Source organism: Pleurodeles waltl, chromosome 3_1 (assembly GCF_031143425.1).
Source record: "Pleurodeles waltl isolate 20211129_DDA chromosome 3_1, aPleWal1.hap1.20221129, whole genome shotgun sequence".
NCBI lineage: Eukaryota > Metazoa > Chordata > Amphibia > Caudata > Salamandridae > Pleurodeles > Pleurodeles waltl.
The window spans coordinates 228,772,862-228,796,046 of record NC_090440.1 but is presented as its reverse complement, the minus strand read 5'-3'; the positions used below and the strand labels follow the sequence as shown (position 1 = coordinate 228,796,046).

Sequence of the window (23,185 nt, the reverse complement as noted above, 5' to 3'; positions counted from 1 at the left end):
CATGCTCTATGTCGGTGCCTTAACCAAGGCTCTTTCCAAATATGTGAGCCCGCCACCGCCTGACCCATGAAGCACCAGTGCCTCTCGGAGGACGGGCGGCTACACTCCAGTAGAAAGCGAAGTTGCGTGGCCGGGAAGTATCGCTGAAAGCAAGGGACAGCCAGCCCCCCCCTCTCTCACTTAGGGCGGTAGATCAGTCCTCGCGGGAGCCTTGCTGCCTTCCCCCTCCCATATGAATCTTAAAACCACCGTCTGAAGGACTGCTAATGTTCGCGGTGGGGGTTCTACTGGGAGTGCCTGGAATACATATAGCACTCTCGGCAAGATAGTCATCTTGACTGCCGCCACGCGACCCAACCAGGATAATTTAAGTCTCGCCCAGCTCTCCAAGTCGCGCTGTACCTCCCGCGTCAGCTTCTCGTAGTTCAACGACGCCGTACGGGCTGCCGTCGGACCCAGCTCCACTCCCAAATACGGAAGCTTTGAGGAGGACCAGATAAAGGGAAAACGGTCTTGCAAAGTCTTTTCGTGTTCAGCGCTAATAAACCTACTCATAGCCTGCGACTTTAACATATTGATTCGGAAACCCGAGACTTGTCCAAATTCCGCTAATACCTGCATTAGTGCAGGGAGTGATGTCGTGGGGTCCGCCATGTTGAGGATCACATCGTCCGCATACAGTGAGATAAGGTGTCTATCACCTCCGAATTTAAGACCCACAATCTTAGGGTCATCACGGAGTCGCTGTGCTAGGGGTTCCATATAAAGTGAATAAAATGGGCGAGAGGGGACACCCCTGCCGAGTTCCTCTCTGAACCGAAAAGGGCAAAGAAAGCGTCCCGTTGATCCTCACCGCCGCCCGGGGCGATTGGTAGATGCATCGGATCCAAGCCATGGACCCCGGGCCCAACCCGAAGCGCTTTAACGTCTTAAACAAATATGGCCAGTGGACCCTGTCAAACACCTTCTCAGCGTCGACAGAGAGGAAAAGGGCCTCCCGTCTTGATCGTTCCGTTTTGTCCAATAAGTGAAGCAGTCGTTTAGTATTATCGCCGCACTGTCTACGCGGTATAAATCCCGCCTGATCCGGATCCACCAAACCGGGCATATAGTAGTTTAGACGGTGCGCCAGCACTCCTGTGAACAGCTTAGCTTCAATATTGAGGAGCGAGATCGGCCTGTACGAGGCACAGTCCTCGGGGTCCTTTCCGGGCTTTGGGATTACTACAATGGTGGCGTCGAGCATGCTCGGCGCAAGGGACCCCGTTCGACGGAAGGAGTTAAAAAGGTGCACCAAAACTGGAACTAGTTCCGCTGCAAATGTCTTATAGAAGAGCGCCGAGAAGCCGTCTGGCCCAGGCGACTTCCCGGACTGCAGGCGCGAGATCGCTGCTATAACCTCCTCCGGTCTTATAGGTTTCTCCAGACAAGATGAGTCCCCTTCCGGCATCGAGGTAATTGCTATCCCTTCCAAAAAAAATCCGGGAGATGGGGAGTCAGACTCCTCCGCCTGATATAAGGCCTTATAGAATTCCGCGAAAGCGTCTATTTGATCGCTGGTCCGTGCCTCGACCTCTGATGGTGAGCGAACCATCTGTATCATTGATGCTGTTCGTTGTGCTCGCAGCCTGTGCGCCAGCAATTTCCCACATCTGTTACTACCAACATAGTACTTGTGTTTGAGGCGCACCACCGCATATTCCGCCCTATCCCAGTCCAGCGCTCGCAGCGGTTTTCTTTCTTTCTCTAGCTCGCGCCATATCCTCGGGGCCCCAGTGCGTTTGTGAGCGCTCCAGTTCGCCCACCCGCCGCTCCAGGTCCGCTCTAAGGACTTTTCTTGCCCTATTATCTCTAGCCGAAATCGACATCACCTCTCCCCTAACCACAGCCTTCAGTGCCTCCCACAGCGTCGTCTCACCCGTAGACCCATCGTCATTTCGGTCAAGATAGTCAATTATAGCCTTGCGAATCTCTTGTACCGTTACATCGTTCTGGAGCATTGTCCCTAAATCGCCAGCTCGCCGCATTCACTCGCTCCATGCCCATCTGAACACTCACTATGACCGGGGCATGATCTGAAAGAGACCGAGGTTCAATCGAAGAGTCCCTAATCCGGGCCAATAGTTCCCGTGAGGCCAGAAAGAGATCTAGGCGGGCGTACGTCTTAGTCGCCGCTGAGTAAAACGAGTAGTCTCTCAACGTGGGGTGGGCCCTGCGCCATACATCCACCAGGCCACATTCATTCAGCCAATGTTTACCAGCCTCAGTAATGGACCCCGTTTGCCCCCACCTGTGGGCTGAGCGATCCATCTCCCCGTCCATCACCAGATTGAAGTCATCCCCAATCAGAATAGCGCTGTCTGGGGACTGTAGCAATGGAATCAAGGCTCTTTTTATAAAAGGTTCTTGCTGGGAGTTGGGTGCGTACAAAGAGGCAATGGTGAAGGAAAAGCCCTCTAGTCTCAGACGTATGGCTAAAACCCTCCCTGCTATCTCATGGAACTTGGACACCAACTCGCCCGGGAATGTGCGCTCTAGAAGAATCGCCACCCCCACATGCTTTGTTGTTACCGAGGACCAGAACTGCCTGGGGAACCACCTGGAGCGCATGCGTTCGACATCCTTCGGTATAAGATGTGTCTCCTGAAGCAAGCATATGTGACAGCCTGACCACTCTAGGGTGGACAGGACGGCCAACCTCTTGGTAGGGTTATTAAGCCCACGGACATTCAGACTCATACATGTAAGGAGCATGGGTTAGGTTGAAAAATACAAGCAAAGAAGCGGAAGGGTGCTGGAAAGAAGTTCCGGGGACATTTCTTCCCCAACTGTAACCGCAGGCCCTGGAGGAGACTCCTTGCATATGCAAACCCACAGGGAAACCCAACAAAAATAAACCATCATGCACAACAGGTGCAAAAAGTATATAAGTCCTCGTGCTTTCTTCCTCACAAGGAAAGGTCTACAAAGGGCAGTAGAATCAGCCATAAATGAAAGTCCTCTTTTGTCGCCTCCGCCGCCCCGAGCCCCTCCAACGGCCGACATGCCGTTCGCATCCAGGCCCGCTAGCCGCTAGGGCGCCACCCGGCCCTCACCTCTATGCCGAAGTTCCAGCTGCCACACTGCTCAGAACAGACTCCCTCTCCATTCTCAGCTCTGAGGAAGACGGTCGTTGCGGCCTCCGCTTTCTCTCTTTTCGTCGCCACCGAGGCTGGCCGCCCCCCCCCGACAGGGCCGACCCCTCACTCGTCTCCCGGGGTCCATCCTCCATGCCCAGGATCTGAGCCGCCTCCGCAGTGGACGTCACCTGTCGGAGTTGTTACTCCCATCGAAAGACCAGACGGAACGGATGACCCCAAAAGTAAGAAACGTTGTGCGCCCGCAAATGCTCTGTAATCGGTCTAAATTCTCTTCTCCTTTGCAGTGTGTGCACTGAGAGGTCATGGAATAGTTGAAGATCATGTCCTTTAAAGTGGACCTTCTGAAGAGTGCGGGCTTGCTGCAAAATCCGTTCTTTGAGAAGAAAATCATGTAGGCAGGCCAGGATGTCCGGAGGACGGTCCCCGGGGGCGCCAGCACGGCCGACTCGGTGCACCCTGTCCAGGGTTATCTCCTGTCTAGTCTGGGCCCAGCACAGAACGGAATAGGCCCTTCACATAGTCCCCGATGTCTTCCTTCTCAACCCCCATCGGAGCCCCTCTGATGCGGACATTTTGTCTCCTCGAGCGATTTTCCAGGTCTTCGACTGTTAACTGGAGATGATCTTGCTGTTCCCGAAGACTGACAACCTCCTGCTGTAGGCCCGCCAGTTCTTCTCCGCGAGGAATCTCTCCATCCTCCAACTGCAAGACACGCTCTCCCAAGGAGGCCATCTCTCCTCTCAACTCCTTCACCTCCTGAGATATATCCCGTCGCAAGTCTTGTATATAACTAAGAAGTGAATCAAAAAGGGACGCCAAGAAGCCTTTCGTGACCGGCGAACTGCCATCAGAGTCCCCCTCCAAGCGTCCCTCAGGAGGTCTTGTCGCCGGAGGGTCTTTGGCCATGCCCCCGTAGGTAAGCGAACACCTGCCAGCATGTCTTTCACTGACCACTCTCGTTTTGTCTTAGCCGCCGCCATGCTTCGTAGGCCCTGGCTGTTTGCCAGATCAACCTTCCACGTGGCCACACCACCAACGTTGGTTACAATGCACCCAGGAGTGCCCAATAGCCTCTGTGATCAGCGCCCAGTAAGCGCTGCTCCTCGCACGTGTCTCTCAAATTCACTGTTCATGCATGCCAGGCCCGATCCATCCGGAGCGCTCGGGGGCCTCACCCCATTCAGGATCTTCAGCCGTGCGCAGCCCCTTTTGTCCACAGTCGCAGCATGCGAGGGCGCAGCGCCCACACAGGCCGACACTTACTTTCTGTATGGGGGGTGCAGGGTGCCCCCTCGAGCTCCTTTAGTCCGCTGGGCCTCTCCGCGTCCCACTACTTGGCTCTTCAACACTAAGGGGTCAGTCTTCACCCCCTCGCAGCTCCAACACCTGGGTTGGGTCACTTGGGCTCCCAGCCCCGTTATTCCCTGGGCACGGGATCTCCGTGCCTCCCTATGGGCCAGCGGCGTCGAAATGCCCCAAAGAGGCAAAAGCAGAGGGGGAACCAGGCCTCCTCAGGTCCTCCCCCTCGGGCGCGAGGGCCAGGGAGCGCCAGGGAGAGAGGGCCCGGCCCCCAGCCACTCCAGCCGCCACGCGTCTCTGGCTGCACACCTGCGCGCCTCAATCCGCGGCCATCCGACGCGCTTTTAAGCCTTCAAGTGGCAGCGCACGGGCCGCGGCGGCAATCAGGGGCCCCGGGGGGGTCTCCTCAAGTCCTCTCCAACGGACCCAGCAGCAATTTAGAGGGCCGGGGCGGCGGAGCTCGGGCCAGCGCGTCCTAGCTCGCCGCCATCTTGCCCCCCCCCCCGGCTCACTACTTTAACTGTTCTTTCAAGATTTGTTTTCAACACTTTCCTAAATTGATAATCATTACGAGGTGTTGTTTGAGATCCCGGGTGCATAGAAGATGACCCATTACCTAGTTTTTCTTTTATTGTCAACCTCCTGTCTGGGTCCCTAGCTGCAAGTGTACAGAATGCCACTGAGAGGGCGAGCTACAAAGGTGGGGATGCTGGTCTTGCTTTGTAATTGATAAGGCTGTACTTGATGATGATGATGTGGACTGACAAGTCATTGGAGTTCCATTAGGATCGTTGTAATGTACTAATTTCTTCAGGCCCTTGATGGTACATGCAGCAACATGTAGAAATCCCTTACAGGCAGCCATTGTGGAGTCATGGAGCAGGACTTTTCCACCATCAACATGCGACAGTACAGGAGTGTGAAAGGCAGCCGTCAATTTGGTTTCAGGAAGGAAAGCTTTGCTTTCTTTAGTGGCGAGAGCTCATACCTGCCCATCTTGGTTTTCTAGCCGATGTGCTACTTTTGGGTGAGGTTGACCCACTTACTGACTTGTTGCTTAATAGGTGGGGTTATGTTTCAGGTAGGTACTAGACTTCCTGGTCTGTTGTGCAGTCAGTGCTTGAGGGCTTTCAATATCTACAGTGGAGGAGGCCTTAATGTATGGTTGTGTGTGGCGTGTGCTTCTGAATTTGATCATCCTTCCCCTTAGCTGAAATGGCCATATGTTTTAGATTTTAGTTGCATTGTGTGTTTGCTCTTATCTTTTTTTTTTTTTTTTTAAGAATCTTTTTATTTTCTTATTCAAACATCAAGTAAAGGTCGACTTATAACAATCATAACATTGAACACAGCGGTGATAACTGTTTTAATAATCTGGCGTGTGATTTACAGTTATAGCCACACATTGCGACCATTTATGTATCATGTACATGACTATTGGCATTTACTTGCCTCCAGTCTTTGTGAAGATACCAGTTTACCCCCTTGTCCACCCCCTATTCCTCATGTCGAGTCCCCCCCCCCCCACCCACCCACCCCCACCCCCGATGATTGGCTTTGCCCCTCCCTCAAATTCTGTTGATAGTGCTCCCCAGAACTGCAGGTCTCTCTGAATTCCTCAAAGGCGAACATCCTCTGCCACAGTCCATTCCATCACGCCCCTCTTTCAGTGTTCAACACTTGGTCCCGTATGACTCATCCAAGTGATAGCCACCCTACGTTTTGCTAACAGAAGGATCAACTAGGTAAATTTATACTCCATCTTTCTTCCTTTGTGGTTGTACCCAGTAGGCCAACCATGGGATCCTGCTCTATAGGTATACCACAAGCAGCCCCTAGATGTTGTACCACAGTATCCCAGAATAACCTAACTGGTGGGCAGTACCAAGCCAGATGTGTGAAGGATGCTGTACATTACTGGCAGCTGCAGCACCCCTTCAACTTAGTGGGGTCTTCCTATGGAGTAGTACTGGCGTAATATAGGTACGATGCAGATAATTAAAGTGGGCTAATTTAAATGTTGCATTACAAGACACTGTCCACACCAACAAGCTCATTCTGTGCCAACGTGACTCTTCAGTCTGAACCCCCTAGTCATCTTCCCATGCAGTTCTAGCCAGGAACTGGATTTTTGGTCTGTCAGCCTGCATAAACTTGTATGATTTGGATCGCTAGGGGTTCCAAAGCCAGTGCGAAGAGCAGTGGCGACAGTGGGCAAACCTAGTGCGTCCCTCTGCCCACTGTCCAAGAGGTCAAACACAGACTGCCCTCCCTGGCAGTAGGTTCAGTATATAACCGTTGTATCCATGATCAAAACTGTGGCCCAAACCCCATTGCTTCCAGTACACTCATGAAGTACCTCCAGTCTAACACCTTGTCTATATCTATAGACACTGCCACCTTTGCTCTTATCTTAAGCGGATCAGAATAGTTATCTTGATTGGATCTTGTATGCTGGTACGTGTAGTCTACATTGCCACCCCTTCTCCAACTCCCCAATTGTGTGGCTACATCTGTTTTCAGACAAATTCCCGGGGCTACTTTGTCAAACAGTTGACTAAACTTGTTAGCCTTACTCCTGATTAGACTGATGTAATAGCTTCTCTGATATAAGCTTCAACTAAATCACAAAATAGCTTTTTGTACTCCTTGTCTTCACTAGCTTCAGTTCTTCCTTCAGCTTAACCCTGAATTTGAGTCCTTTCCACATTTCTGTATCTAGAATTTATCTTTGAGGAATTTTTCCCTTAAACTGTAATAATGATGATTGCATAATGGTGGCATAGAAACATGTGAATTAGATCTGTCAGGGTAAATAACCCACTTCAGAACAAAATAATTTCTGCGGCAGCAAGACTTAAGTCTGAATTAATAGAAAGTATTTTGTTCTTACTAGGGTTTCCTGTTCTCTAGGTGTTTAGGAGGCTGAAGTCCTTCAGCTTTTTTTTCTTTGTGCTCAATTCCTTCAGTCCTACATGCCAGCAGTCATTTTATTTTCCTCACTATTGCTGAGGACTATGTTAATCTCCCTCCTTAAAAAATTGGTGATTTTCTTTTAGCACTTAACGTGTCAGTGACTGTGAAACGTAGGAGGAGTAGAGGATAAGATGAGACTGGGATATCCACAGTTGCACCCCTCCACCCCACGCTCACTTATCAAGAATAAGCTGATTCTTTTCATTTATGAAGAGACAAAAATCAGAACCCTGCCCTCATCTAAGGCAACAAAGAGCAGCGGTAAGACTTCCTAGTATGAAGGAAGGTGAGATCGTGCAACAAGAAAGTAAGACTCAAGGAGTCTGAAAGGTTTCAAAGAACACTGAACACCCACTATTTGTACCTTCAAGGCCACAGGGTTGGCAGAGCTAGCAGATGTCCAACAGCAGGAGGTCTGAGGGGAGTGTTTGCTTTGCTGGGACAGGAGAGGCAGAGATGGGAAATAACCTGAGGAGGCATAATATATAGACTACCTAGTGTGATTATATGCACGGCATGAAATATGTTGATTATTAATTAAGCCAACATGAGTCATACTACCTTGGCACATATTACTCCCATTCATGCTGCCACCTTGCAAAAAAAAAATAGGACTGGGATAACAAATGAGCAGAAATGTACTGAAACAAATGAGTGTGTTTTGGTTTGGTGTGTATTGAAAAATACCCCTTGGGTTGTAAAACTAAAGTCAAAAATATATCTAGATTACTCATTCAGTGACTTGATCAGACATTCTCAGATGTGCAAAAAAAGGATGTACATTAAAGGGGTTATGCAAGAAGTTTTAAGCTTTAAAGTGATATCCTCCCAACTATCTTAGCCCCTGAGAATTTAGGAGTGTAAGTATTTACTTTATAGTTCTCTAGCTTATAGGTTATTATTTAATATAAGAAGGAAAGTAGAATAGTGCAAACATCTGTATTCACTTATCTTGTACCAAACAAGGTATGTGCTTTGGATCAATCTGGCTGCTGGTCTCAGAGGTCTAAGAATTATCAAAGACTTTGAAGGGTCTGAACCTAAGGGTGAAGAGAGGCCATAAATCCATTGCCCTGATAGTTATTATTTTACAGGCATAGCTTAATTTGATTGGGGGAGGGGGAAGAGATGTAGGTCTTTAAGCACTAGCGTTACCAAGTACTAAATATTGGTGGATAAGGTTTATTTTTCCAGTCCAGGCTAGCTAGCAGTTGTGTGGATAGGAATAGACTGTTATTAAGGATTTGGAGAGTTTAACGCAAGCAGTAAGAGCTGTCAACCAGAATTGCAGGGATTCATCATTTTGAAGCTGATTGTGTTTCTGAATAACAATCACAAGCAGCACAAACTGCACTCTTGACCAGAAGACTACAAAGGGGTTTAAGTGCACCTGTGTGAGTAGCTCATATGTCTTTCTCTTAGCCACAGACAGGGCCAGTGAGCCATTTTTAGTCTTTCAAAGTGTTGCACCACACTTACTTATTTTAAACTTCCTGTAGATATTTTCACGACTTGGATAACTGCTTGTGGTTGGAAAAATGTGACTGACTGTTTTCCTCAGTTGGGAAGAAGTCACGTTCATTCTGAAGGCTACATACTTGACCATGTTGCAAAAAAAATCTGATAGAGACTTCTAGCTGCAGATTTCCTTACCTTTCAATTCTCATAGGTGTCAGATAAGATTCTGAAAATGTTTGTGAGCAGTACCCCTGTGCACCGTTAGTGGCATTGTCTCCCGTCTGTTGTCAGTGTCGTCTGCTCTGGATATGATGTTGTGGGTCCTATATAGGCACTACCTAGACACATTAACGTCAGTTCTTTTCTTTCCACGACAGCCAAGCACTGATCTGTAAAGAGCTACCCCCTGGTCAATTTTTGACTGGCTTTTTCGACTTTTTTGTTGAGTGTTTTTCGAGCTTACTCCTGGTGCGTCGAGTGATGTCTTTTAGGAAGACTGGATTCAAGCCCTGCGGGTCTGTCACCTGACGATAACAGTGACGGATCTGCATCTCGTGTGCCTATGGTGTCTGGAGCGCAACCACAACCCAAATTCGTGCTCAGAGTGCTGGGCCATGCATCCAAAGGCTTTGAGGGAGCGGTCCCTAAAGCTGGTAGCGGCCCGGTGCTCGACTTTGCAAGTCGAGATCCTGGTCTTGAAGAAGGTTCCAGGATCGGTTGCGGAATCTGAAGTTGTCCTCATCCCACTTCATACCCTCAGGATGACCGGGTAAGATGAGACATAAGAAGAAATCTAATAAATCAAAGCACTCTTCAACTGATCCTCGTCTGTCACTCCTAGGTCCTGAAAGACGCCGGTCGTGCCATCCTGACCTTCCCCAAAGCTGGTTCCTATGCTTCTGTCGCTGCCCATGGGTGGCACCATCCCCAGTGAAACCGCAGACTCTGCATCCTATGAAGCCCCTCTGGCTCCATGTCAGACTCCAGCGCCGGCAGGAGTTTTGCTTCCTTGCTCGGATCCTGGGCCCCTTTTGTATGGGCTAGGTTTCGGTGATGAATGGGAGGGGTCGCTGGACCCTTTAGAATACCAGCTTCATGAAGAAATGGACTAGTGGGAAGACTTGGGTGAAGCCAGTGGACTGGATACTTCTCCAGATACTGGTATGCTTTCTCCCCCTACCCTGGCTATGGAGGAGGGAGCTTCTTATGCTGTGGTGGTGAGGAAGGGCGGCTGAGGTCCTGGACCTTCATCTGCCCTCTATGGTCATCAAGACTAATCTATTGATAGAGCTGCTGAAACTTTGTGCTTCCACCTCGGAACCCCTGCTGTGGTTAAACTAGGCCATCTCTGACATCTTACTGGGTACATGGTCCAAACCCAGCACAAGGGCCCCTGTGAACAATGTGACTGCCCTCCGCCATGGCCAACACTTCGGGACCCAAGTTTCTTAGCACAACATGCCTCCCCTGAGATCTTGGTGGTCCAAGCCTCCACCTCCCAGAGCACATTCCCTTCTGCTCCCCCGGATAGCGTTTCCAAAAGGTTGGGCTCACTTGGGAAGATGTTTTCTTCCACCAGCCTTGCATTGCGGTCTGTGATTAATGCATGCCTTTTGGGCTGTTCCCCCCCCCCCCCCCCCCCCCCCCCCCACCCACCCACACACACACACACACACTGTGGGATACCATTGCACAAGTGCTGTCATAGGTCCCGGAGGAGGTACAGGCTGTACTCTCTCCCATCTCTTCAGAGACGAGGCAGACTCTATGCAAGAACCCCACTTTTTGCCTGATGTCAATGTGCTTAGACTATTTTCACTGGGATCCTTCTAATCAGGACCCTAATGATTGTACTCTCCCCTCTAAATGTGGTTGTCTTGGTTCTCTTACACCCCGCAATTGGCATACTGGTGTACCCCTGTAAGTCCTAGGTAGATGTTACTTGGGTACCGAGGGCATTGGTACACCAGGGGTCTCCATGGGCTGCACCATGTATTATGCCACCCAAGGGAGCCCAATGCAAACTGTCTGCAGGCCTGCCCTTTGGCCCTTTCAGGCCAATTGCAGGGTGCAGGTCCCTGTGTGTCTGGGCACCTCTGCTTGAGCAAAGGTACCCCTACGAACTCCAGTTCCAATTCTCTGGACTTCTTAAATGCGAGGAAGCCATTTTAGTTGAATACTGGCCACTGGTCCTGTGGTCCAGCTACATAATGGTAACTCCGAACCTGGGCATGTTTGGACATGTCGAAATCATACCCCTATACTGATCCCAGTATTGGTGGCATGATTCCAAGCACTCTGGGGTTCCTTAGAGGATCCCCAAGTGCTGGTCCTACCAGCCTTCCATGATCTGCAGGCAGCCCGTGCTGCTACAGCCCCCCAGACACAATTCTGCCCTCATGCTGCTTGAGCAGGGGATAGAAGAACAAAGGATTTCCTGTAGGAGAGGGGTGCAAACTCCTCTTCTTTGAAAAGAGGTGTTAATGGACTGGGGCGGGGTAGCCTCCCCGTGCCACCGGATTGCTTCGAAGAGCACATATGGTGACCTCCTTCCATAATCCGGTTTGCACCAGTCCAGGGACCACTGGCCCCTGCTGTGGTGTGAAACACACAAAGGAAAGGGGCGTGTCCACTCACTGTCCAGTGCCACCCCTAGAGTGGTGCCCAGAGCTCCTCCTGGTGGCCACTTGGTTCTGCCATCTTGGAAACAAGGTGGGCAGAGGCCTCTGTGAGCATCTGACTGGGTAGGCCAGGTAGCTAATGTCAGGGACCCTTCCTGATAGGTGGTCACCCCCAGAGAGTGACCAGACCTGCTTTTTTGGCTATTTAGGGACTCCCTTGAGGGTGGGGTCCCCAGATTCGTTGTGCAAGACTCCACCAGGAACTCTCTGCGAAGACATCTTCTGCTCGTTGCCTCTGGAACTGCTGCTGGGCGGCATAGGAACCGAACAAGACTGCACCGCCTGAGACGACCTCTCTTTGCAACATTGTTTCAGCAGCTCCTGTCCGCACTCTGCAACATCTTCACAGCTGTGCATCTTCTGGGGTCGCCAAGACTTCAGATGCACCAAGAAGGAATCTCCCTTGTAATAAAGGAGTCACTCCCCTGCATCTGCAGGAACCTAAGGCAACGATGTCCTGCTGGTGGGATCTTCTGTCCTCCCGATCTGTGAAGATTCTCCATTACAGGTGGTGTTTCTGAGGGATCCTTTGGGTCCTCTCTGCCTTCTGTCCAACGTTGGAGACGGCGAGCCCTTGTTTTTTCCGCTGGGACAGAATCCCTTTGCACCACGACTGTTGCACTATCCCAGGCTCATTGACTCCAGCTCCAAGGGATCTTTAGGCTCCAAGTAGTCCCGGTCCCCAGTCTTCTCTCTGCTGCTCCAGTGATGTGGGACTCCTCTTCAGGTGCGCTGACTGGGCCTCACTGCGACTTACTGTGTCTGCTGGCAGTGGGTTGCTTGTGGGGGCTCCGACTGCTACTGCTGGCTCTCCTGCCTTCTGAGGGTCAGCCCTTACTCTCCTCCAAGGCTCAAGTTCTCAGGACCTTGCTGGTCCTCCACAGCTCTGCAAAACCTCCACACAGCTTCTTTTGTATTTGCCTGTGGTTGTTGGTGGTCCTCCTGACAACTGACCCATCTGCAGTCCGGCCACCATCAAGGGGCAGCTCATAGGTGACTTCTGCGACTCCTCTGCAGCTCCTGGACCCTGTAGCTGGACTTCATCAATCATGTTGCTCCGGATCCTCAGCTACAGAAGGGTGGGTATTGGCTCCTGCCCCACCTGGACACTCCTGCTTGGACTGGACTCTGTCCCCTTCTTTTGCAGGTCCTCCTCGCCCAGAATCCGCCCTCTGGTTCCTCTGGTCCAGTCTTGCTTCTGCATTCTCCAACCATGACGTCCCCATGTTCGCCTATGGGAAAACCGGGTAACTTACCTCTCTGCACCCGGCCGCTGGTGATCATCTAGGACCTTTTGGGGTTCCACTTTCCCCCAGCCCTTGTCTAACTACGCCATACACTCTGCTGGGGGACACCCTTTCGCACTCAGTTTTTTTTTTTTTTTGTATATGGTTTGGACCCCTCATAGGGCCTTTGCTAATTTATACTTTCCTGAGTACTTACCTGTGCATATTTTGTGTGTTCATACCTCCAGAGGGAGTTATACCAAAGGTAGTCTAGTTTGGTGTGCCTATAATAAAATACCTTTATTTTTGCAACACTGTGTGGTTCTTTTCATGTGTGATAAGTTACTGTGTGACTACTGTGGTATTGCAAGTGCTTCACATGCCTTCTAGTCTTGGCTGCTCACCACAGCTACACTAGAGAGCCTGGCTGTCTAGACACTAACACTGACTAATTGGGGTTGCCTGGACCAAGTATAAGGTGTAACACCATAGGTGTCCACCACACCCTCAGTCAGCTTCCTGGAGGGTGCTTCTTTTCATGTCCCTGTCCTGCCTCTAGATATATGCTGCAGTTCATGGTAGGCAACGGCTACTTTCAGTTGACGTGTTTCCCTTCGGCCTTACCAGCGCCCCTCTGGTGTACACCAAGGTGATGGCGGTGGTTGCAGCTCATCTGCAGTGGTTTCATTCTTTCCCCATCTTGACTGGCTGTTAAAGACAGGCTCGTCCCAGGCTGTCATCTCCCACCTCAAAACTTTGGCGGACCCCCTGCATTTGCTAGGGTTCACTATAAACATGCCGAAGGCACACCTGACTTGCTCAGACCCTTACTTTCATCAGAGCTGTTCTGGACACAGTGCAGTTTCGCACCTGTCCTCCTGAGAAGTGAGTCCAGGATATTCAGGCTATGATACTGATGTTTCATCCTCTGTCCTTGATTTCGGTGAGAATTACTGAGGCTTCTGGGCCTCGTGGCCTCCTGCATCATGCTGGTAGCACATGCAAGATGGCACATAAGGGCTCTGCGGTGGGACCTGAAGTTCCAGTGGGTGCAGCATCCGGGAAATCTCTCAGACAAGGTCCAGATCTTTGAGGGGACTGCAAAAGATCTGCAGTGGTGGTTAACAAATTGCAATTGGATCAGAGGCATATCCCTCTCAAGCCGATCTGACTGTAGTGACAGATGAGTCACTTCTGGGATGGGGTGGCTACCTGGGCGAGGTGGAGATCAGAGGCATCTGGCCCCTGGCAGAAACGGGCCTCCACATCAAACTGTTGGTCTTCCGTGCGGTCCAGCTGACATTGTAAGCCTTTCTTCCCTCTATCAAGGGAAAGATGGTACAGGTGTTCATGGCAACACCACCGCCATGTGGTACTGCAACAAGCTGGTTGGGATGGGGCATAGACCCTTTGTCAAGAGGATCTACGTCTGTGAACGTGTTTGGAACAGCAGGGCATACCCTGGTGGTTCAGCATCTGGCGGGCTCCATGAATGCCAGAGCGGACAAACTCAGCCCAAGATGCTTAGCAGATCACAAATGGTGTCTCCATCCGGAGGTGGCGCAAGGTCTCCTTCAGCTGTGGGGATTGCCCTGGTTAGATCACTTCGCCTTTGCTGATAAAGTGCAATGTCAGCAGTTTTGAGTTGGAGTTTCCAAGGCAGCAATCACTCCAAGACGCTTTTTGTTTCGAGTAGACTTCAGACTTTTTTGCCCATATCTCTCCTACCCAGTGTTCTCGGGAAGCTTGGGAATGACAGGGCCAAAGTAATCCTTGTGGCTGCGGACTGGACACAGAGTCTGGTATCATGAACTGCTGAGCATGTCCGTCGTCCCTCTGATCAGACTGCCCCTTTGTGAGGATCTCCTGTCGCAGCAGCAGGCGAGGGTATTACACCCGAACCTATTCACGCTCTGCCTTCTTTCCTGGAGTTTGAGCAGCTGACAGCTTTTGACCTTCCTCCCCAAGTCTGTAATGTCATCTTGGCAGCCAGTGTCCCTCCACCTAAACTTTTATGCGCCTGTTGGAAGAAATTTGTGGCATGGTGCACAGACAAGTCTCTTGACCCACTTTCTGTGTCTCTCTGAGGTCCTGCTATTTATCATGTCCCTTAACCAGCAGGGCACCGCTTTGGGCACTCTTACGGGATATCTGCCTATTTTTGCTTTTTTAAGGTTGCCTGATCTTTTGTTAAAGTCTCCTTTTGTACATAGGTTCCTCAAATGTCATACACTTTTTTCCTCCGTCCTCAAAAAGTCTACCCCAAAGGTATCTGAATTTGTTTTTGGTCTTTCTGATGTGCTCCCCTTTCGAGCCTCTCCACAATTGTCCGCTTAGGCTTCTCACTTTGCCTCAAGGAAGGCAGTTTTCAGTCACATCTGCCCGCAGGGTGAAGAGCGTCGGACATTGTCATCTAAGCTGCCCATCCTTTCTATCCTGACAAAGTGGTGCTACGCAGTAGAGCCTCTTTTCTGCCAAAACTGGTCACACGCTTTCTTGTAGGCCAGTCCTTCACGTTGCCTACCTGTTATGCACCCCCACATCATTATAAGGAAGAGGAGTCTGCACCACCTGGACCCAAAAAGTGCATTTGTGTTCCACATTAATCGTACCAAAGAGTTCCAGGTGGATGACCAACTCTTTGTAGGGTGTATGTGGGTGCAAAGGAAGGTTAGGCAGTGCAGAAGCAAACCATCTCCAGATAGGTCATACTCTGCATCAAGATCTGCTATGCATTGGCGAAAAAGCAACCCCCTGAGGGTTTGTACGCTCCTTCCACTGGATCTAAAGCTGTGAACACTGCGTTGGCACGTGGAGTTCCTGTCCTTGACGTCTGTCAAGAGGCAACATTGGCATCTCTGCACTGTTTACCAAACACTGGACCGTCAGGTCTGTAAGGACAGGCATTTTGCCTGTTTAGTCCTGCAGGACTTTCTAGTATGATCTTAGTTTGTAGGCCGACCTCCGGGGATGGTATTCCCTGAGTATCTATTCAAAAGTAAGGAATCTGTAGTTAGAAGTCTGTCTGATAGACAATTTACTTACCTTTTGGTAATGCTTTATTTGCTAGAGGCTACATCTAGCTACAGACTCCTTACTAACCTTATCCTCTCCGCTCTGCGAACTGATTTCAAGGACCAGGGACTCCCCTTTCAGGGCCTTAGTTGTGACACACTAGTATTCATTGGTCTTCATGGCTCTGCGCTTCTGGCATGAAAAGTCATGAAAAGAAACTGGCGTCAGCACACCTGGGTGGTGCCTATATAGGACCCACGATGTCCTGTCCGGCATGGATGACTATGCCTCCTAATGGTGCGCAGGGGTACTGCTCAAATTTTTTTTCCAGATCCAGTCTGACTCCTAGGGAGAACTCAAAGGTAAGGAATCTGCAACTAGATATAGTCTCTACCAGATAAGGTGTTATCAAAGGTATTATAATTAGCTGGAGGTTTCGCTACCAATTTGTGAAAAGATGAACTGTAGATTAGTGACTTGAGCTGATCTACAAATAGCAGTTCCTTTGAACTAAATGTGTCAGTGCTAGAAAAAATTTGATTTTTTTTTAATGTTAGTTTGTCTGCCCTTCATTCCTAAAACAGTTTGTGTTGAGTACATTCCAAAAAATGGTTTAATCAGAAGTTGACAGTATTCAAGAAAGGAAGAAACAGTCCTCAATCAGATATATTTACTATAAAATCTTACTGAAGTTTTGCACCTAGTCCAGCCCTGCTGCGAGCTGCTCTACTTGTCTAATAGTTGACTGTCAGATATTCTACTGGAGACCTTTTTAGGTTCCATGTAAGATCTTAATAACCATCCAAATCTTACTTGCCTTACTCTCTGCATTGCAATGGCTAAGAGATGGCAGCTACCAGAAATAGTTTTCCTTGTAACAGGACGTTTATTAGACTATCTTTAAAGAGAAGAATTTGTTCCTAGCTTTGTTTTAATGACAAAAGTATTTTTTTTTTTTTGAATTTTTTTTTTTTAAATAGTTTTCCATATTTTAGTGCTACAAAAATCATGGAATACAGAAAATAGTTTACATGGTTTGTCTTCAAGATTCTTACATAATTTCAGTAATCAATGTATGCAAACCAATTCCTTAAAGGTGGCTGATAGTAGAGAAACCTTGTCTTAGTGCTAACCTGGGCTTTCTCAGGAAGAACCCAGTAACTTCGGATCCTGTCTCTGCACAAGAGATTGGGGAGATGAGCCTTTGACAATGTGTGCACCTTTCTCTGAACGTAACTTTTTCTGACAAACTGCGCCATTGCTGCAATTCTTGCTCCTCTTTCAGCATTTAAAGCTGTTAGATATAACCTTGGTAGTGCTAAAAATTTATTCAAATCTAAACTGTTCTGTTTACAATTTTGCATCATTTATGTGGTAGCGAGCAAAATGAACGTAGTCTTGCATCATTAATAGTATATTATATAATTATTATTATTATATTGTATGCCCTTATTGCTGAGGTTGCAGAAGTTGTCTGGGGGTCATTTTGCACCTTTGGCAATATTTATTACTTAGTTTGATCCAATGGAGACACATTGGGTGTATTTTGTTACATGGATTCTCTTCCTTGGGGATCCTCATCAAAGTCATAAGCAGTGAATAGTCCCGTACGTGCGCGGGGGCCCCAGAGGACTTAAATAAATGTATATATGTAGAAACCTTGTACTTTACCCGTGCGCGCACACACACGCTCACACTCTGTGGCATGTGTAGCTGCAGATACACATGCTATGCATAGGTTCTGGCACCTAGTGTTGGGCTTAGAATGTTACAAGCTGTTTTTCTTCAAAGAAGTATTTCGAGTCACAGGATCGAAAGACTCCTCCCTTTGGTGATAGTGCGCATGGGCATCAACTCCTTTTAGATTTTCTTTCCGCTGTCTGGTTCGGATGTGTTTCCTCTTGCTCCAAGACTTTAGATTCGGAATCTTTAGAACTGTTTCACTGTCTGTATTGTTTTTATCGCTTTTCCATCTATTAACAAACCAATAGTACCATTGAAAACCAGAAACCGCCCTTTTGGGGTGCACATTCCCAAATCGGGCCTGTTCAGGCCTACCACGTCGGAGCCTGATGGATTGGACTCAATTCCGATTCTGTCCTTGATGCCACACAAAATTCCTGTATACAGATCAGCATGTGTTATGTAATATCTCTCTCTTGAGCATCGAGAAGAGGACTGTGAAGCTTGGCGGTTGTTCCGGTCGAAGAAGACACTGCATGACCGGAGAGAGAGAAGACTTGAGATGGCGTTGAAAAATACAGAGTACATTGACACCGTAGAAGAACAGGCAGCGACTGCACTTTCCATCCAGGACACAGACTCTGAAGCAGACTCGGACGAAGACAACCAACCGATCACTGCGGCTCAGCATGTGAGTACAACTGCCTCTATGCCCACTTCCAAGAGACCAATTAAGGCCTTGGGTGAACCACTGCCAGAGAGCCATGGTTCCACCCGAAAAAATAATTGGCGACCAACCTTCGGGTTTGGCCCTGAAAAAGGACACACCTGTTTCGATGCCGGAGTCGAGCAAATCCATTAAAAGATCCACAGCCGAGCCAGCATCCACACTCTTCTGAGTCGGAAGTTTGACGTCCAGCTTTGGAGCCGAAACCACAGGCTGTCTTCGCAATTCACAACAACATACACCTGGTAGCTCAATACATTCCAGGGATTCACAATCAATTAGCAGACGGCCTCAGCCGAGATCATCAACAAACACACGAGTGGGAAATTCATCCCCAAGTGCTTCAAACATACTTTCACCACTGGGGAACACCAGACATAGACCTATTTGCCACCAGCAAAAATGCAAAATGCCAAAACTTCGCTTCTACAGTACCTAGGCCCTTGGTACTAGAAGTACAACTTACTAGGGACTTTAAAAGGTGCTACAGGGCCTGTACTGCATGTACTGCAACCAGAACCTAGCTTCCTACACTATAATGATGGAGAAATCATCGGGCATCATGGAATCAGGAGAAAGGATCTTCAACAAGAGGCCATGGGCTAACATCATTCTTCCTCTTAAAAGGGTCCTCCTGTTCAAAAACACCCTAGAGAGGAAGATCTCAGTAGAGACACCATAAAACAAGGTCCCAGTCAATGTCACGAGGTAGGAGGTCATCGAAAAATATCAGTTTGGTCACAGTCGTCTGAGACGCTGTCGCATATGGAGTTGGCTCATCGCTGGGGAGGAGACCTCACATCCTTTGCTGTCAGTCAGCAGCCACTAGGTGTCATCCATCAACATCGAGGACAAAAACACTGTTGAGGCATCTGCACAACCTGCAAAGCAGCCACCGCCTACGAAGCTGCCCTTGACGTCAAGAAGTTTAAGTCTAAAGAAATATCCCGCCCAATGTTGAATGAACATCAGATTTTGACGTTGAAAGGCAGAAGACTGCTCAGGGGCCTCAGATAACCTTCCAAGATGTCCAAATTCCGTCATTGGACTTGGCTTCAGCAAGACCTCGATCACCTTCTAGGTGTAGTTCACAGTCTCCTGTTAATGTTTCACCTAGGTGATTAGAAACCCTAAGAAAGAAACCAGTGCCTGCAACATTGGACTCTGAATACTCTCAGGCATATTCTCCTTTTAGACCTCTTATACTATCTCTTAAGAGAACACCCTCACCAAAATTTTCTCCTAGCATAATATTGGTGCCTCTTACGGCTACAAGGGCCATGCCATGTAGAAGTCCTCAAACACCTCAGAGGTCTAGAAGTCCTGCTTGCTACAGCTCTAGACCTCACAGAGCATCTAGGACCAGGTCTATTTCCAGCAGGTCTAGCTCTTGCATGGCTTCCTCCAGGCGCAGATGAAGAACACAGTCCTGATCTACAATATCTATATCATCCGTGCAAGACTACTCTCAGACTGACACCTCCGGCATGAGTGTCACTAGGGGTGATCTAGTAACATGTAATGTCTTGATCAGACGTGCCATTAAGCTCAGTATAGACAACCCAACAGTGATGGCATCCTCTTCTGTATTGTTTTTTTTTTTTTTTTTTTTTTAACTCTACTTCACAGGACAGCTTCAAGACCACTCTTGCCTCTAGTACTGGGCTTTCTAGAACCAGCAATGCAACTTTCTCACTCCAGCGTGTTTGACATCTGCACCATCTCGGATCCTGAACAAGTACAAGACTCCTGATAGGTTCCACTATTTCTCTGAGCTGACCCTCCACCAGACATGTTGATAGTAGCAGCTCCACAAAAGTCTCATTCGGCTTCCCCCTCTTCCTCTGGTCCCACCAGACAAAGCAAGCAAATGGATGTGCTTAGGAAAAAGATGCTTGGAACATCAGCTTTTTTTATGAAAGTGGCTAGTTCTTCGACTCTGGGATGTTATACCAGATCCCTGTGGGATTCCTTAGCCAGATTTACCGAAAAGCTGCCTAAAGAAGTTAGGCAAGAGTTCTTGGAGTTGCTAAATAAAGGGGGCCTAGTCTCTAATCAAATCATCCATGCTTCAGATGCCCTGGACCTGGCAGCACATACTATGCTCATGGCATTTGTGCAAGACGATCATCCATTACCAAAGACCAATGGGTTTGAATATTGCACAGAATGGCTACTCTTTGTTGCAAATCACCTCCTCCAAATGTTCCACCAGCAAAAACATCCTGATATCAGATAGACCTCTTGCAGCTGGAAGTCGACCTTAATGCAAAAAGAGGCCATAGAGGAGGTCCTGTGTCATCAAAGGGAATCTGGAAATCTGTTCCCATTACTTTCAAATGAAAATGAAGGCTGATGCAAGAATTCAGATCCACCTTAGATCTTGGAGTAGTCAACAAATACATACCTTGAGGGAAATTCAGAATGCTGGCTCTACACTAAATCTATCTGCAGTTGCTGGGAGTGGATTTATTCATTGCAATGAAAATTGTTAGGTTACTGTGGAACACAACAAAAGTAAAATTAAAGGAAACATTTTATAAAATGTGGACTTTTCTTAGCATAATTCACACAATACACGCAGATAAGTATTTTGTGGAGTTTATATGATGTGGCGGTGGTACCTGATGATCTATGTCAGCAGCCTCTATAAATGACTAAGGTATTAAATTCTAAGGAAGACTCATTGCTTAAAGTATCAATGGACTATAACATGTTTACTGTCTTTGTTGAAAGCAAGATGAAAAGAATTGGCATGGAGGATAGGATACAAGGAGAACCACGTTTCTTGAGCATTGCTAGAAAAGGTGAGTGTTTTTCTGGTAGAAGGGATTCAGAGCTTCTGAGGGAATTTGAACCTCCTGAAATTGATAATATGTATCAACTGGATAATTTAGAAAGGTGTGATCTAACATTTTGTAAACTAAACAAATCAATTTTGAAGATGCTTCTGGTTGTATTTTACAGCTAATGAACTGTTTAGAATTGTATATTAATGTTAAGCATGTTTCGTTTATTTGATGTCTGACTGCAGCACACAGTTTTTACCCACGAGCAAGGCTTTGGAATGGTTTTGATCAATTGTGAAGCAGTATTCTCATTAAAGGTCAGTCACTTGTTAGTGGATGTGTCTCTGGGTCGAAGGGTAGCAGGCGCCCTTTTAGGATCAAGTTGGTAATGTTAACCTTTTTATCAAACATTCGGCTAATTCCTGATAATTTTTTATGGTTGCTAACTGGGTTGAGGGTTTTATTTATTGACTGTTTAACAGTATTAAAGACAGTCATTTTGGTACATGGAGTTTCAGATTAGTGTAGTAAAGAAGGATTCGGTCTTCCTCCTCCTGAATCAATTTGGTGTCTGATAAAAGGATTTGCTCATGAAAAGTTTTCTTGTCCACTGCTAGCTTTTGGAGATTGGAAATGGAGGGGACATTGTTGCCATTCGTGATTTCCTTTCCCTATTCAGGTAGGGCGTTTTTCAATCATTGTAGTTCCCAGTAGGCAAGAACGATTATTGATGTCTGATCTTATTACATTGCAATGACGTATACAAGTTGATCTCACTCTATGAATAGTGGATAGTCCGGAAGAAACTAAGATAAAGTTGCAAGATCAAGGCCTTGAGTGTTCTTAAATAAAACAGATTATTTTCTTAGCTGTCCAGTGGTCAAAATCTTGGAAAAAGAAGGGAATTTGCATAGAGTTGGGGGGGGGGTTATGTTATTTCATTTTAATCTTATGGTTTCCCCAACCTCATTTGCTGATCAGTGAGCTTGGTACTTATCGTTGAATTCAGAAACACCCCATCTGTCAGTTTAATCAAGAGTGTGGCTTAAAACTGGTTACTCTGACTTTCATCAGAACAACGGACATATTGACAATACTGGGCATTCAGGAACAGTGGGGCTCCTCAATACCAAATGCAGAAATTTGGGCTTTTAAGCCAACTTTATTTTATACTGTAAATTTTGAATACTAATTTAACGAAAGACTTGCAATGTTAGCTCATAAAGACGCATCATCTTTGATATTGTTTGTGAAATAAAAATTGTATCTGTGAAAATGTGCTCAAGAATCCCACACAAAAGGAAATACACAGTTTATCATTTAAGAGAACAGGGATTATGAGTAACTTGTTCCCTTGTTTTCATAAACACTGCTAGGTATTAACAAGCATTTACTTTCTAACCTGTAATAGTTCTGTGTAATTTAATTCAGTGAGAAACTCTTAAAGCTCTACATTTTAACAAAGACTCTGCGAGGAGCTATGAAACACTTTCTCTTATGAAGAAATATTGGAATTCGTGTGGGAAGACATAAAATGCTGTTCATTTCTTCTTTTAAAATGTCTTCACCTAACATGCATACCAATACCACATTGCTGTTTTCATACCCTTATTCTTTTGCTCTCCCACTCTGTTCAAGGTTGTCACTTTATTTTTATTGTATTTCATGTGTACTGACACAGCGATCCAGAGCAGCCTTGCAGAGATACCTGTTCTATTGCAACCGCTACATGAACCATATGCAGAGCCTGCGTTTTGAGCACAAACTCTATGCACAGGTGAAGCAAAAGATGGAAGAAATGCAGCAGCACAATATGTCTTGGATTGAGGTGCAGTTCTTGAAAAAAGCTGTTGATGTCCTCTGCCAGTGTCGAGCAACACTGATGTACACTTACGTCTTCGCCTTCTACCTCAAAAAAAATAATCAGTCCATTATCTTCGAGGTAAGGAAACTGGGATTTCTGTTTTTAGGGTTACTTTGTCTAGTCAGTGTACACAGTACAGTGTAGGGTAGCCATTTGTTTCTAAGGTGCTTGGTTCCTTACATAGTTGTGAGATGGCAACTGGTCAGTCACTGAAGTTTGGCAAGTGCTTGTAAGTGTTATTGGGGCTTGTTTGCCCTAATGTTTGTCAATGCTAGGGTCGTTGTGTGTGTTTCTGTGTAGAAGGTACTTTGTGCACATTTCTAAGCT

The 23,185-nt window shown here is 47.6% G+C and overlaps 1 protein-coding gene across 4 annotated transcripts in view; it reads left to right on the top strand.

Moving 5' to 3' along the window:
- The window catches only part of ARIH1 (ariadne RBR E3 ubiquitin protein ligase 1), a 475,775-nt gene that overhangs the window by 388,194 nt on the left and 64,396 nt on the right, over positions 1-23,185 (top strand). For 2 of the 4 annotated variants that reach the window (XM_069222254.1, XM_069222252.1), the window contains exon 12: positions 22,676-22,936. In XM_069222254.1, the coding sequence (XP_069078355.1) occupies positions 22,676-22,936 (261 nt within the window). Of the gene's footprint in view, positions 1-22,669; positions 22,937-23,185 lie in introns of all 4 variants that reach the window. The other 2 variants (XM_069222253.1, XM_069222251.1) reach the window with 1 other exon arrangement.